At 56.7% G+C, this 14,648-nt stretch overlaps 1 protein-coding gene across 1 annotated transcript; it reads left to right on the top strand.

Moving 5' to 3' along the window:
• The first annotated feature begins 6 nt into the window (after positions 1-6).
• Positions 7-13,823, top strand: LOC102991446 (glutamate receptor ionotropic, kainate 5). The gene is made up of 8 exons (XM_028485087.1): positions 7-20; positions 198-307; positions 725-898; positions 5,835-6,000; positions 6,554-6,779; positions 8,607-8,735; positions 8,830-8,951; positions 12,818-13,823. The coding sequence occupies exons 1-8, from the start codon at positions 18-20 to the stop codon at positions 13,244-13,246; spliced, it is 1,359 nt and encodes a 452-aa protein (XP_028340888.1). The 5' UTR covers positions 7-17; the 3' UTR covers positions 13,247-13,823.
• The last annotated feature ends 825 nt before the right edge of the window (positions 13,824-14,648 follow it).

The raw sequence follows: 14,648 nt of genomic DNA, 5'->3' as shown, positions 1-14,648 counted from the left end.
TCCTCTACCGCGTGCACATGGTACGGTTCCCCTGGAGACATGGAGGTGGGGGTGGGGGCTGGGGCTGGGGCCGGACACCCCAGGGAGGCAGAGGCTGTGGGCTGGACCTCGGATGGGCCGGTGGGGCTCATGGGCCCCGGGGCTGGGGGAGGGGCTCAGGTCTGTGTGGCTCCGGCTCTCACTCCCTCTCCCACCAGGGCCGCAAGCCTGGCTACTTCTCCTTCCTGGACCCCTTCTCCCCTGCTGTGTGGCTCTTCATGCTTCTGGCCTACCTGGCTGTCAGCTGCGTCCTGTTCCTGGCCGCCAGGTGGGTCCACTACCTGCTGCCTGGGAAGGAGAGGGCGGGGAGGAAGCATGAGCTGGGGTCTCCATGCCTGACCCTTCTGTCGTCTGTCTGGACCATCCTCGGCCTCCACTTGGGGCCTCGGATTCCCTGCACCCTCCCTTCTCCCTTTCTGGCCCTGTCTCTGTATTTCCTTCTTGTGGTTCTGACTTTTGCTCCGTGGTTCTCTCTGGGCCTCTCCCCTTCCCGTTCTTTCTGTCCCACTCCCCTTTTGCCTGCACTGTCTCTGTTTCTCTGTGTGTGTGTGTGTGTGTGTCTCTCTCTGTCCATCTCTGTCTCTCTTCCCCTCCGTTTTTGTCCCCCCATCTCTTCTGATCACGGTGGCTCTCTCTTTCCTCTGTTCCTCTCCTTTTTCTCCCCATTCCCCGTGTCTCTCCACAGGCTGAGCCCCTACGAGTGGTATAACCCGCACCCGTGCCTGCGGGCACGTCCCCACATCCTGGAGAATCAGTACACGCTGGGCAACAGCCTCTGGTTCCCCGTGGGGGGCTTCATGCAGCAGGGCTCGGAGATCATGCCCCGGGCGCTGTCCACACGCTGCGTCAGCGGAGTCTGGTGAGAGGCTGCCTGTCTGCCCCAACCGGGGTTGGCGGGGGTGGGGAGGAGGGCGGGGGGTGGTTTCTGAGGCCTGGGCCCATTCCCGTTTCCCACGCCAGCTGTGTGACAGGAAATGGGGTGGGGGCAGCTGAGCCCCAGCTGTGCCACTCACTGGCTGTGTGACCTTGGGTCTCCATGCCTCAGTCTCCTCATCTGAAAAATGGGGATAAAAATGCCCATGTCTCAGGTTGTAAGGATTCGGTGTGGCTAAGGGATGGGAAAGTGCTTCTGCTGACCTGAGGGGTTATAATCAGGACAGTATTGGCATTGTTACTGCTGTCTCGGACATTGCCCGGGCAGCCACAGAGACACTGGAATCCTTGAGCCAGGACAGCCTTCACTGTCCAGACGCTGAGGCTGAGGCCCAGACAGGGATACCTGCTCCATCAAAGTCCCACGCGGATCCCGTAACTTTTTTTTTTGGCCACACCTTGCATGGCTTGTGGGATCTTAGTTCCTTGACCAGGGATTGAACTCGGACCCTCAGCAGTGAATGCACCAAGTCCCAACCACTGGACCGCCAGGGAATTACCCAGACCCAGTAACTTATTTTGAACGGAACTTATTTTGCCCCCAAGACAAGCTCCAAGAACCTATGTGTCAGAGAGCAGACACTGACAACTGGTGGTGTCTGGCCCATAGTTTAAAAGTTTTTGAATTAGTTGGCATTTAAAAATTGGGTAAATTCACTTACAGATTCAGATTTCTCTTTTTGTTTTGTTTCGTTTCGGCCACGCTGTGCGGCTTGCGGGATCTTTGTTCCGGGGCACAGCAGTGAAAGCCCGGAATCCTAACCGCTAGGCCACCAGGGAACTCCCCAAATTCAGATTTCTCACTTTTCTCAAAGATTTGGGAGATCTGGTAGTGCTCGTCGGCTGGCGTTCCCACCTGGCGTCGATGCCTGTTCCACTGGCCTCAGTCCTCTCTCCCTCCTTCAGTCACTTTTTTTTTTTTAATTTTTTTTTTCTTTGGCTGCATTGGCTCTTTGTTGCTGTGCACGAGCTTTCTCTAGTTGAGGCGAGCGGGGGGTACTCTTCACTGCGGTGCACGGGCTCTAGGCGCATGGGCTTCAGTAGTTGTGGCACGTGGGCTTCAGTAGCTGTGGCACACAGGCTCAGTAGTTGTGGCTCGAGGGCTCTAGAGCTCAGGCTCAGTAGTTGTGGTGCACGGGCTTAGTTGCTCCGCGGCCTGTGGGATCTTCCCTGACCAGGGCTCGAACCCGTGTCCCCTGCATTGGATTCTTAACCACTGTGCCACCAGGGAAGTCCCCCTTCAGTCACTTTCTGGCCTGGCTTCCATAAGCACTCACATTTGCCACCCTATCTTTGAAATAGCAGCTGGTCTTGGTTGCAGTTCATATAACTCTTCTCAGCTCCTTTTCCTCATTAGAATCACAGAAGGCCGAGAAGCATGCTTAGGACAGGGAATATTCTCTGGTTTTATGGATTAGAAGATCGAGACCCAGAGAGAGGAAGTGGTTTGCTAAAGAGCATGCGTTTGGCTAGAGGCAGGGCTGGGCTGAGCCAGCCTCCCGCCCCAGTGCCACCCACCCCATAGGCCCTGGATGCCTCTCCAGGGCAAACTGAGGCATTGGGCCTCCTCCCCATCAGTCACAATCCATGCTCAGTAGTCATTCAGCAAGAGGTGCTTCTCAGGCCCTTCCATGTGCCAGGCACTCAGGTGGAAAATCAGTCCTCAAGAGGCAAAGGAACTGAGAATAAACAGATAAATAAACACAAGGACATCATATTTTATGCCAAGAATATGTCCCGAAGATATTGTTTGATTCAAAACTTGTTTGTTCAAGACTAACCATAATGGTGGCAGATTTTTCTCTTTCCCAGCTAAGCGAGGCTAACTACCATCTGGCAGTTGTTTGCAATTTGCTTGGTCCATTGGCTTTGAAACTTTTTGTTTGTTTGTTTTGGTTGTACGAGGTCTTAGTTGTACCAGGCGGGCTCCTTAGTTGCGTCTCCAGAGCTCCTTAGTTGTAGCACGTGGGCTCCTTAGTTGCAGCAGGGCTTTGAAACTTTATTTTCTTTAATTTTTAAAATTTTCTGGATGCGCCGCGTGGCATGTGGTATCTTAGTTCCCCGACCAGGGATCGAAACCGTGCCCCGTGCTCGGAGTCCTAACCACTGGACCGCCAGGGAAGTCCCTAAACCTTTTTTTTTTTTTTTCTGTGTTGAGGGTAGGAGTTTATTAGTTAATTTATATATTTTTGCTGTGTTGGGTCTTCGTTTCTGTGCGAGGGCTTTTTCTGGTTGTGGCAGGCGGGGGCCACTCTTCATCGCGGTGCGCGGGCCTCTCACTATCGCGGCCTCTCTTGTTGCGGAGCACAGGCTCCAGACGCGCAGGCTCAGTAGTTGTGGCTCACGGGCCCAGTTGCTCCGCGGCATGTGGGATCCTCCCAGACCAGGGCTCGAACCCATGTCCCCTGCATTAGCAGGCAGATTCTCAGCCACTGTGCCACCAGGGAAGCCCCCTAAACTTTTGAATCTTGATGATTTTTTTTTTTAACATTTTGGAATTGGCATCATGTCAGGAGTTATACCCTGTATTCATTTCCTGTTGCTGTTGCAACAAATTACCACAAACTTCGTGGCTTAAAAACAACATAAATTTATTCTCTTATAGTTCTGGAGGTCAGAAGTGAAAAATAGATATGACTGTGCTAAAATCAGGGTGTTGGCAGGGCCAGTTCTTCTGGAAGCTTTGGGGGAGAATCCATTTCCTTGCTTTTTCCAGCTTTTAGAAGCCGCATACATTCCTGGGCTTGTGGCCCCTTCGTCCATCTTCAAAGCCAACAGCATAACGTCTTCAAATCTCTCTCTGACTCTGACCTCCTTCTTCCACATAAGGCCCTTGTGATTCCATGGGCCCAACAGGATAATCCAGGCTAACCTCCCCATCTCAAGACTCTTAACTTAATCATATCTGCAAAGACCCTTTTACCCTGTGAGGGAACACACTCACAAGTTCCAGGGATGAGCATGTAGACATCTTTGGGGGGCAAGCCTTTCTTCTGCCTACCACACACCCCGAATAAACTTTATTAACATTTTTAAAACGATTTTTTTTTAAACCCCACATTTGTTTATTTATTTATTTTTGGCTGTGTTGGGTCTTCGTTTCTGTGCGAGGGCTTTCTCTAGTTGTGGCAAGCGGGGGCCACTCTTCATCGCGGTGCAAGGGCCTCTCACTGTCGCGGCCTCTCTCGTTGCGGAGCACAGGCTCCAGACGCGCAGGCTCAGTAGTTGAGGCTCACGGGCCCAGTTGCTCCGCGGCACGTGGGATCTTCCCGGACCAGGGCTCGAACCCGTGTCCCCTGCATCGGCAGGCGGATTCTCAACCACTGCGCCACCAGGGAAGCCCTAACATTTTTAATATACCGATGTATCAGATGTATGTAAACTGTGCTATTGAAGAACCAAACAGGGTGCAGTGAAAGAGAACAGTAGCGAATGAGGGTGCCCAGGAAGGGCCCCTCTGAGGAGGTGCCATCTAGGCTGTTTCATCTGAAGGTGCAAACAGAGGCATGCCTGCCAAAGAGAGGGAGGCGCACTCCAGCCAGGCACGAGAGGGAGGCATTTGTGAGGAGGTGGCTGAGAGGGCATGAAGGGACCCGCTGTGACAGATCTGGCCGAGTCCCCCAGTCAGGTGGGGGACCAGGGACCAGCTCTCTACAGCCCATCCCTTCTGCTCAGTCAGGGACCCTCTTCCCCAGCTGGGCGTTCTCTGCCCCTTCCCATCGCTGTCACCCAGGAAGCCCCCAGTCATGCCCCCTCTCCCACTGGTGCCTTTGACCCCAGGCTCACTCTTGGCTCCACCCTGAGTCTTCCCCCACATTCAGTCATTCAACAGATGTTTCTTTTTTTTTTTTTTTTTTTTTTTGGCGGTACGCGGGCCTCTCACTGTTGTGGTCTCTCCCGTTGCGGAGCACAGGCTCCGGACGCGCAGGCTCAGCGGCCATGGCTCACGGGCCCAGCCGCTCCGCGCCTTCTGGGATCTTCCCGGACCGGGGCATGAACCCATGTCCCCTGCATCGGCAGGAGGACTCTCAACCACTGCGCCACCAGGGAAGCCCAACAGATGTTTCTTAATCTCCAGATGTGACCTCGGCCTGGTGATTCAGCAAGCCAGGGCCGGTGGTAGGGCGGTGGGGGTGGGTGCCAGTGCTCTAGGGACTTGGCCGCCACCTGAATAGCAGCAGCTTGGCCAGAACTCCCCTCCTGGGCCCCTCATCTCCTGTCCACACGGGCCACAGCCTCCTGCCGCCACACCCAAGGGCTCGTCATGGTTCAGGACAGTTCTGCCTTGGAAATCAACGTTTCTGGTTTTTTTTTTTTCTTTTAATTAATTAATTTATTTATTTATTTATTTTTGGCTGTGTTGGGTCTTCGTTGCTGCGCGTGGGCTTTCTCTAGTTGCAGCGAGCGGGGGCTACTCTTCGTTGCGGCGTGCGGCCTTCTCATCGCGGTGGCTTCTCTTGCTGTGGAGCACGGGCTCTAGGCACACGGGCTTCAGTAGTTGTGGCACATGGGCTTAGTAGTTGTGGCTCGCGGGGTCTAGAGCACAGGCTCAGCAGTTGTGGTGCACGGGGCTTAGTTGCTTCACGGTATGTGGGATCTTCCCGGACCAGGGCTCGAACCCGTGTCCCCTGCATCGGCAGGCGGATTCTTAACCACTGAGTCACCAGGGAAGCCCTCTGGAAGCAATTTTAAACCCAAGGAATCTGGCTCCAGATTCCATGCTCCCAGCCCCTCTACTAGTCAGCAGCCAGCCTTCTAGATGCTGGGGTCACTGAGGGGGGCACCACCAGTGGGGCGCATGGCCACAGGGGCAGGGTGGCAGTGGTGGCTCCAACCTGTAGCTCACCCCTCCCACCCCTCAGGTGGGCCTTCACCTTGATCATCATCTCCTCCTACACGGCCAACCTGGCTGCCTTCCTCACCGTGCAGCGCATGGAGGTGCCTGTGGAGTCGGCCGACGACCTGGCGGACCAGACCAACATTGAGTATGGCACCATCCACGCTGGCTCCACCATGACCTTCTTTCAGGTGGGGCCCCCGGAGCCACCCAGGCTTGGTTTCGGGATCCTCGCTGTGCACAGCAGCTCAGGGTAGGGCAGTGCATTCCTCAGAAGGTTCCCGCGGGGCCCGTAGGAAGTAAGCTGTGCTGTTTGGCTTGGACGCAGGTCTCCCTGAAGCAGACTGGGCCCTGGGTATATATGGTTGAGCATCTGCTCCCAGCTTCTCTGAATAAGGCCTGGGAACCCTGGGAAGACAGGGCTGGGTGTCAAGCCGAGCCGAGGCCCAGGGGTGGAAGAGAGAAAAAGGGTTGAAAAACAGGCTGTGGCCCCTTCTTCCCAAGCCTTCGGTCCTCAGGATCCTCGCTGGGCTGGCTGGTGGGTGTGGGGTTGGCTTGGATCTGGCCTTGAGCAGTCTGTCTGTCTTGTGTGTCTCCTCTGTCTTTGGCTCTTCCTGTCTTCCTCTGGTCTCCCCGCTCTCTCGGGTTGAGGGAGACTTTCTAGAGGGCAGGGGACAGGGCTCAGGGGAAAGGCAGGAGTGGAAAGACCCTCACCCGTCTCCCCCTCACGCGCCCTCTGCCCAGAATTCACGGTACCAGACGTACCAGCGTATGTGGAACTACATGCAGTCGAAGCAGCCCAGCGTGTTTGTCAAGAGCACAGAGGAGGGCATCGCCCGTGTCCTCAACTCCCGCTATGCCTTCCTGCTCGAGTCCACCATGAATGAGTACCACCGGCGCCTCAACTGCAACCTCACCCAGATCGGGGGCCTCCTCGACACCAAGGGCTACGGCATCGGCATGCCGCTGGGTACGGCGGCGGTGGGGCGGGGTGGGAGTCTGTGGGTCCCCAGGCAGCTGAAACCAAGCTGTGTGAGCAGGCCAGGGAGTAGGCCAGGCCCTTCCCGAGCAGGCTGGGTGTGCTGTGTGTGGCCTCTTAGCTGCGTGGCCTTGGGAAGGTGATGCCACCTCCCTGAGCCTCTGCACCCTCCACCTGCATATAAACAGGCCTAGGAGCAATCAGCTCCAGCCCTGGGGGGCTGTTGGGAGAACCCGGTGATACTGTGCACAAGTCAGTGCGTGTGAGCCGTGAGGCTTGCTGCCTTCCCCCATTGGTCTGGGGGCCCCTCGAGGGTGAGGACCTGTTTTTATTTACTTCATATTCTCTGCACCAAACCCACAGCCTGGCTCAGAGCAGGTGCTCCAGTAACATAATGGATGTTGCTGGATGGGTGGAAGGGAGGGAGAGAGGGAAGGAGGGAGGGAGGAAGAATGACGGATGGATCTGCTAGGGAGACTTGGACATGCTTTTCCAGGGCTTGGTGCTGGAAACTCACCACCAATTTTGCCACCAAATTTTGGCATTTCGGCTTTTAAACCCACCTATATTCTGATGACCACTGCATTTCTTAGCTATGACTACATAACAAATTACCCCAAATCTTAGCAGCTTTGTGGTAGGGTCAGTGCTGTATCAGGGAAGCAGTACAGCCTGGTGCTTTGAGGGACAGGCTCTGGAGTCACAGCAACCTGGATTCAAATCCCAGCTTCCTCCCTGACTCAGGCAAGAGTGTCACGTGCTTCATGCAGATAATGAGGGTGGTAACACATGCCTCACAGGATTATCGTGAGACTTAAATACACTTCTGTAGACCAAGGGTCTGGCACATAGTAGGTGCCTGATAAATACCAATCACCCCACTTGCCTGTATCCCTAGTTCCTGGCACCTGGTAGATGCTCAAGAATTATAGTAGTGAATGAAGAAATGAGTAGAGGGTAGGATATGGGTGGGGTGTTTGGGGCCCAAGGATGGTTTAAGGGGAGGATCTGAGGGTAGAGAGGAGAGAGACGGTCCAGGGTGAGGGCCACGCAGAGGAGAGGTGTGGCTGGGGATTCGTTCACGTGGCAGATCTGATGCCCTACTGTGTGCCAGCAGTGCTCTGGGCGCTGGGATGCCACAGTGGGGAGCGAGCTGCTCAGCCCCCACCTCCAGCCGTCTACTAGGGGTGCAGACAGACAGTGAACACATAGCTTTATAATGTGATGTCAAGTAGTGTCAACGGCTGTGAAGTAAATAAGGGGAAGAGATGGACAGGGAGTGGGGTGCTTGCTGTCATTTTAAATAGAGTTAGAGGAGAGCCCCTGAGGCACCGTGTGAGCAGGGTCCTGAGTGAAGTGAGGGAAGGAACATTCCAGGCAGAGGCAAAGGTCCTAAGGGAGCCCCAGGTGGTGGGACCAGTGAATGCAGAATCTCGTTGAACATTTGAAGATTTTTTTTTTCTGGCTGCACACAGAGCCATTGGAGAGTTTTAAGCACCAGAGAGGCGTGATCTATGGCTATGTTTCTGAAATTGACCCTCTGGCTGCTGTGTTGAGAGGAGCCTGGCGGGGAGAGAGTGAGGGGGGGCCACAGGGAGAGGGGAACGGTGACAAATGTGACAAGTGGGGCCTTGGCCCAGGGGTGGTTACAGGGGAGGTGGCAAGCAGTAGTCAGATTTGAAGGTGGACAGGGAAGATGCTGGGGATGCGGCAGAGCTGGGAGGAGAGGAGCTGCAGAGGGGAGGGAACCTCTGGGGTTTGGGCAGGCAGGGCTCCGGGGTCCCGATGACCGTCCACCCCACCGTGTGCCCGGTCCAGGCTCCCCGTTCCGGGATGAGATCACACTGGCCATTCTGCAGCTTCAGGAGAACAACCGGCTGGAGATCCTGAAGCGCAAGTGGTGGGAGGGGAGCCGGTGCCCCAAGGAAGAGGACCATCGAGCTAAAGGTGAGCCGCCCCTGCACGCCGTGCCCTTCCCAGAGGCCCCTTGCCGCCCCTGGCCCACACAGCCCGACCCCTGGCTCTCCCCCTCCACCCCCAGGCTTGGGCATGGAGAACATCGGTGGCATTTTTGTCGTGCTCATCTGTGGCCTCATCATTGCTGTCTTCGTGGCAGTCATGGAATTCATATGGTCCACGCGGAGGTCGGCAGAGTCAGAAGAGGTGAGGGGGCTGGCGAAGGGCGTGTGGGAAGAAGTGGGGCCCCACGGGCAGGGGGTGTGAAGACTATGGCATTGGGAGCCGTCACTGGAGGGATGCGAGGGTTGGGGGGCTGGGAGCTGGGGACGTGAGAGGATCGGAGCGACTCCAGGGGTCCAGGAGGTCCATGAAGAGGTGAGAGCAGGGAACTCCCTGACGGTCCAGCGGTTAGGGCTCTGCGCTGTCACTGCAGAGGGCCCAGGTTCGATCGCTGGTTGGGGGAACTAAGATCCCACGAGCCACGGTGCGGCCAGAAAAAAAAAAAAGAAAGAGGTGAGAGCAGACGGAAGACGGGAGAGAGGGTCCACGGACATGAGGACAGAGGGGGAAGAGGGCGCAGGCAGAGATGAGGATGCAGGGGAAGGAGTGTGGAGGGGCAGAGAGAGAAGGATATGGGGAAAGAATGAGGTGGTAAAGCAAGAAGAAATAGGAGGAGAGACAGGGACAAGGAGAATGCAGCTGAATGCGACAGCAGGAAGACAGACTTGCTGGCTGGTCTCAGCCCGTACGCGGGCATGGTGGTACCCAGCCATACTCCTCCAGTGCTAACCCCGCGGGCCCCCGGGCTCCTCCACTATTCCAACCTTTCCCTCTCTCTGCCAGCCTCCAGCCCCTCCTCCCCCTCCTTGCTTTGAGCCCATGACCTTGCTTCTACTGGCCTGAGAAAAGCAGAGGAGTCGGAAAGCATGCCAAGCCCCACCTCGACATCCAGCTCCCCACATGCTTTCTCCACTCGCCCCTTTAGTGACTCCAGATGAACATACATGCTCCTCGCTAAGGCTTCTCCACATGCGCCCTGTCTCCTCCTCTCTCGCCTTCCCAAGGACATTCCTCAGCTGTTCTCTCCTTCCCTCCGGCATCATCAGCTTTTCTCCCTCTACTGGATCAAGCCCGGCAGCATACAGAGGTGCTGTCATTTCTCCCATCTTCAAGGAACCCTCTCTGGACCCCGTTTCCCCTCCTAGTCACCACCCCATTTCTCCCCTTCTGTTGTAGCCTTGACAGGGTGTGCCCCTCTGCTGCTTCCAGTTTCTGTCCTCCCATTCATTCTTGGACATGCTCCCATCCAGCTTCTGTCCCCACCTCTCTTCTGAAGCCAGTCTTGCCACCAGTGACCTCCGCGTCTGAAATCCAGCACCTGAGTCTCCGGCCTCATCATCATGAGGCAGCCATGGGCTTCAGCACAGCCGATCACTCTCTCCTCACAAACCTCTCTTCCCTGCTCCTGCCTCATTTTCCTCCTACCTCTTTGGCACTGTTTTGTTGGGGCGCCCTAGGGCTCGATTCTTGGACTTCTTCTCTTCTCTTTCTCCATTCCCTTGGTGATCCCATCCAGCCAAATGGTTTGTAAGACCATCTGTATGCTGATGACTCCTGTATTATTTATCTTCTGCCATGTAACAAATTATCCCCCAATTTAGCAACTTAAAACAGCAAACTTCTATCAGTTCACAGCGTCCATAGGTCAGGAATCTGGGAGCAGCTTAGCTGGGTGGTTCTGGCTGCCCGGTGTCTCTGGTAAGGTCATGGTCATGATGTTGGCCGGGGCTGCTGTTGTCTGGAGGCTCGACGGGGGCTGGAGGATCCACTTCCAGGATGGCTCGCTGTCTCAAAATGCACCTGTGGGGTTTTAATTTATGGAAGTGACTGAGCAGAAGAGGCCAATGCCAGTGAAAGAAGAATTTATTACTTACATGACCTGACAGGAGGGGGCCTACCACGCCACATAGGGCCACAAGGAAAGCACCAGATTTGGTCAGGAGGCAGAAGAAGGGAGAGAGAAACCTAGGGCAGAGCCTTTATTGGGGTTTCCATGAGAAAGGCAAGGCAGCTAAGGAAACGGCTTAGGACTGGGCAGTGTGAATGCTGTCAGCAGGCTCTGAACTAGAGGGGTGGCCCCTAGTTGTCTGGTACCCGGCCCTGGGTTGATCTAGGGCAGGGGAAATATTGCCTTGGTGTGTGAGAGTCAGATAAACGGGGTGTATAGACTCAGGATTGGTTGGTTTTCATGTGAAAGGCAGGTTCCCAGCCCTCTGCTATCCCTAACAATTGGCTGGCTCTGGGAGGGCAGTCTCTCCCTGGCTAGCAAGATGTTTCAGATGTCAAAACATCCTAAGACAGAGAGAATAAAAATACACTCATTCACATAGCAGTTGGCAGGAGGCCTCAGTTCCTCACACAGGGACTTCTCCATAGGGCCCCTTGAGCGTCCTCACGCCGTGGCAGCTGAGTTTCCCCAGAGCGAGTGATGCAAGAGAGAGTCAGGAAGAAGCCAAAATGTCAGCTGACCTAGGCTTATTCTGTTGGTCACACAGTGAACCTCATACAAAGGCAAAGGGGGGTACACAAGGGTGTGAAAACCCCAGGGGCAGGATCTTGGAGGCTGCCTACCATAACCCTCAAATGTGTATCCCTTACAGGGACCTCTCCCTGAACCCACGGTTTGTAAATTCAGCTCCATACTTGACATCTCCACGTGGACGTCCACCCGGTAGCGCGTGACGTCATGTGGCCAACACAGAGCTCCTGCCCACCCATCAGGCAATGCCATCATTCCAGTTGCTCAGGCCAAAATATGTGGAATCACCCTTCACTCCTCCCTCTTTCTCACACCCTCTATCTGATCTCTTAGCAAAAACTGTTGGCTCCACCTTGGAAATATACCCAGGAATCAACCCCTTCTCACCTCCGTGGCCACCACCACCACCACTGTGGTCCAGCCACCTCCATATCCTGTCTGGTGATCGTAGCAGCTTCCGAGTGGGCCCCTGCTCTTGCCCTTGACCTCCGTACAGTCTGTTCTCAACACAGCTCCAGAGTGATCCTGTGAAAGCACGGCAGTCCTCTGCTTAAAACTCTCCAGTGGCTCCCATCTGGCTCAGAGTAAAAGCCAAATCCTTACAGTGGCCTCTGGGCCTTACACAAGCCGGCCCCCATTGCTCCTCTGACCTCATCTCCTCCCTCTCCCCTTTGCCCGCCGCACCTCGGCCCCCGCCGACCTGCTCCACATTCCTCCAGCACCTCACACCTGTATCCAGCTGAATTGTCTGCCTTCCCTCCTGCCAGGCCCCACGCAGCTCATCCTGCACTGCCTTTGTCTACTTGCAGATCCTCTTCTCAATGAGTCTCCCCTAAGGACCCATCTCAAAATTCAGCATCACTCCCCACCCACACCCCCACCTATTTTCCCAATTTAATTTTTCTCCATCTAATATACAACTTATATTTATATATTTATGTTTTGTCTCTGCACCCTGGAATCTAACCTCCATGAGGGTAGGGACTTCTGTCTGTTGTGTTCTCTGCTGTATCCCCAGTGCCTGAAACAGTGCCTGGAACACAGCAGGCGGTCAGCAAATACGTCTGGCAATAGTGCGTGCGTGAATCAGTGGCCGAGGATGGAGAACGCATACGAGGGAAGGACTGGAAGCAGTTAGAAACTTTCGAGTGAAAAGGCAAGAGGAAAGAGTAGGAAGAGAGGAGCGTGCATCGGAGGTGAAGGGCAGATTTAAGAACAAATCCAAGGAAGGGATACGGGAGCGAGAAGTGGAGGAGAGACAGGAGTTGAGAGGTGGAGAGACGAGACAGGAAGAGCACGGGGAAATAAGGGAACCGTGAGGGAAGAGAATGGGAAATGAGGAGAGTGTGGAAGGAAGAGAGGAGGTGAAAGGGCATGCAGGAAAGAGAAAGAGAGGTGAACACAGAGGAGGGGCAGGGAGAGCAGGAGGGTGTGGAGAAGGTTGCCGAGAGGACCAGAGGGGAAAGGACGGGGGAGGGGCGGCGGCAAGGAGGTCGCAGACAGTGACCACCGCGCCCCGCGCCGCCCCCAGGTGTCGGTGTGCCAGGAGATGCTGCAGGAGCTGCGGCACGCGGTGTCCTGCCGCAAGACGTCGCGTTCTCGCCGGCGCCGGCGCCCGGGAGGCCCAAGCCGGGCCCTGCTGTCTCTACGCGCCGTCCGCGAGATGCGCCTCAGCAACGGCAAGCTCTACTCCGCCGGCGCGGGCGGGGATGCGGGCAGCGCGCACGGGGGCCCCCAGCGCCTCCTGGACGATCCGGGGCCGCCCGGCGGGGCCCGGCCCCCCGCCCCCACCCCTTGCACCCACGTGCGTGTCTGTCAGGAGTGCCGGCGCATCCAGGCGCTGCGGGCCTCCGGAGCCGGCGCGCCCCCGCGTGGCCTCGGCGCCCCCGCTGAAGCCACCAGCCCGCCCCGGTCCCGGCCCGGCCCCGCCGGCCCCCGCGAGCTGACCGAGCACGAGTGATCACGGGCGGGGCCGGGCGGGCGCCCGGACTGACCGCAGGGACTGGGCTCGCCCCAGGCCCCGGCCGCCCTCGCTTCCCTGGTGGGCGAGGGACGGGACTTGTGCCCCCGCGCGCCGGACGCCGCGATTTTGCCTTCGGTTCCCGGTGAAGTCTGAGGCCCGGCTCCGGAGCCTGCCTGCGCCCCCTAGTGGACTCGCCAGAGGGTGCCGCGGACGCCCGCACTCCGTCCCCCACTGCGAACAAGAGGAGCGCAGGAACCGAGGACTCCGGGGGGGCCGAGGGCTGCAGGGGCTGTTCCCGGAAGCGGAAAGCAGTTCGCGGGGAGAACCCCATCCTGGGACTGCTCGGGCTCCCCAAGACTTAACGCAGCCCTCCCCACTTCTGGAGAAGTGGGAGGCCTCTGGGCAGATGGGTGTCCCCTGGTGCCCCTCGACTCTTCTCTTTCTCTCTTTTTTTTGGGGAGAAACCTCGGAATTTCTATGAGACCCCCACAGGGAGGGGGTCAGTTGGGCCCCCATCCCTCCCCCTGCCACACCCCAGTCCCCGTTGGAATAAAAAAAGAACAAAACCCCAAAACTGGGGATACCCGGGTCTCATTTCCTAGGGGTGCGAGGGCACTGAAGGCTTGGGCTCCCCCCTCCAGGGAGTCTGCTGAGAACCGCAGACTGGATGGTCACTCCTGCCCTCTCTCGATTCTCCGCCCTGCCCACAGACAGCAGGTCAGCCCAGGTCCGGGCAGCTGGCCCTTCTCCACTGACCTTCTCTCAGGACAGAAGGAGGCTGCGACAGAGACCCTGAGACAGATGGAGAGAGATACAGGGATCTGGAGAGGCGGAGGCACCAGGAAAAGGAGACATAGAAAGACAGAAACCATATGGGGCTGGGGGAGGGGATGGTGAGTGAACAGTTCAGTGCGGTGGTGCCTGGGTGGCCCGTATGGTGGCAAGTGTGTGCCTGGGCCAGGGTAATTTGTCATGACTTTGTAGTCATGTGCATGTGTGTATGTGTGTGCATCCGTGAACACATCTTCAGCTGTGTGACTGTGACCCTGTGTTTCTGCTGAAAACGTACCTCCCCAGCCCCCAAGAAGGAAGTGAGAAATCCCAGTGGGGGGGGGGGGGAGGAGGTGGGGCGGGGTAGGCTGAGGGCTGGTTGAGTGGGGAGAAGGGTGAGTCTGCTTTCTGTCCACGCCCTCCCCCGCCCCGCTGGAGGTTTCTGTGGAAACTGCAGCTGAGAAAGGACAAGTGAAGGTCACACAGCCAGAGCCAAAACGAGGCCGAGTGGAAGGGGGAGAGATGGAGAGGTGGAGAGAAAGAGAGAGATGGGGAGAGGATGGCAGAGAGACAGAAAGGGAAGAGACAGAGATGGGGGAGAGATGGGGAGAGACTCTGGGGGGGCAGA

Source organism: Physeter macrocephalus, unplaced genomic scaffold (assembly GCF_002837175.3).
Source record: "Physeter macrocephalus isolate SW-GA unplaced genomic scaffold, ASM283717v5 random_330, whole genome shotgun sequence".
Taxonomy (NCBI): domain Eukaryota; kingdom Metazoa; phylum Chordata; class Mammalia; order Artiodactyla; family Physeteridae; genus Physeter; species Physeter macrocephalus.
This window is presented reverse-complemented; position numbering and strand designations above follow the sequence as displayed.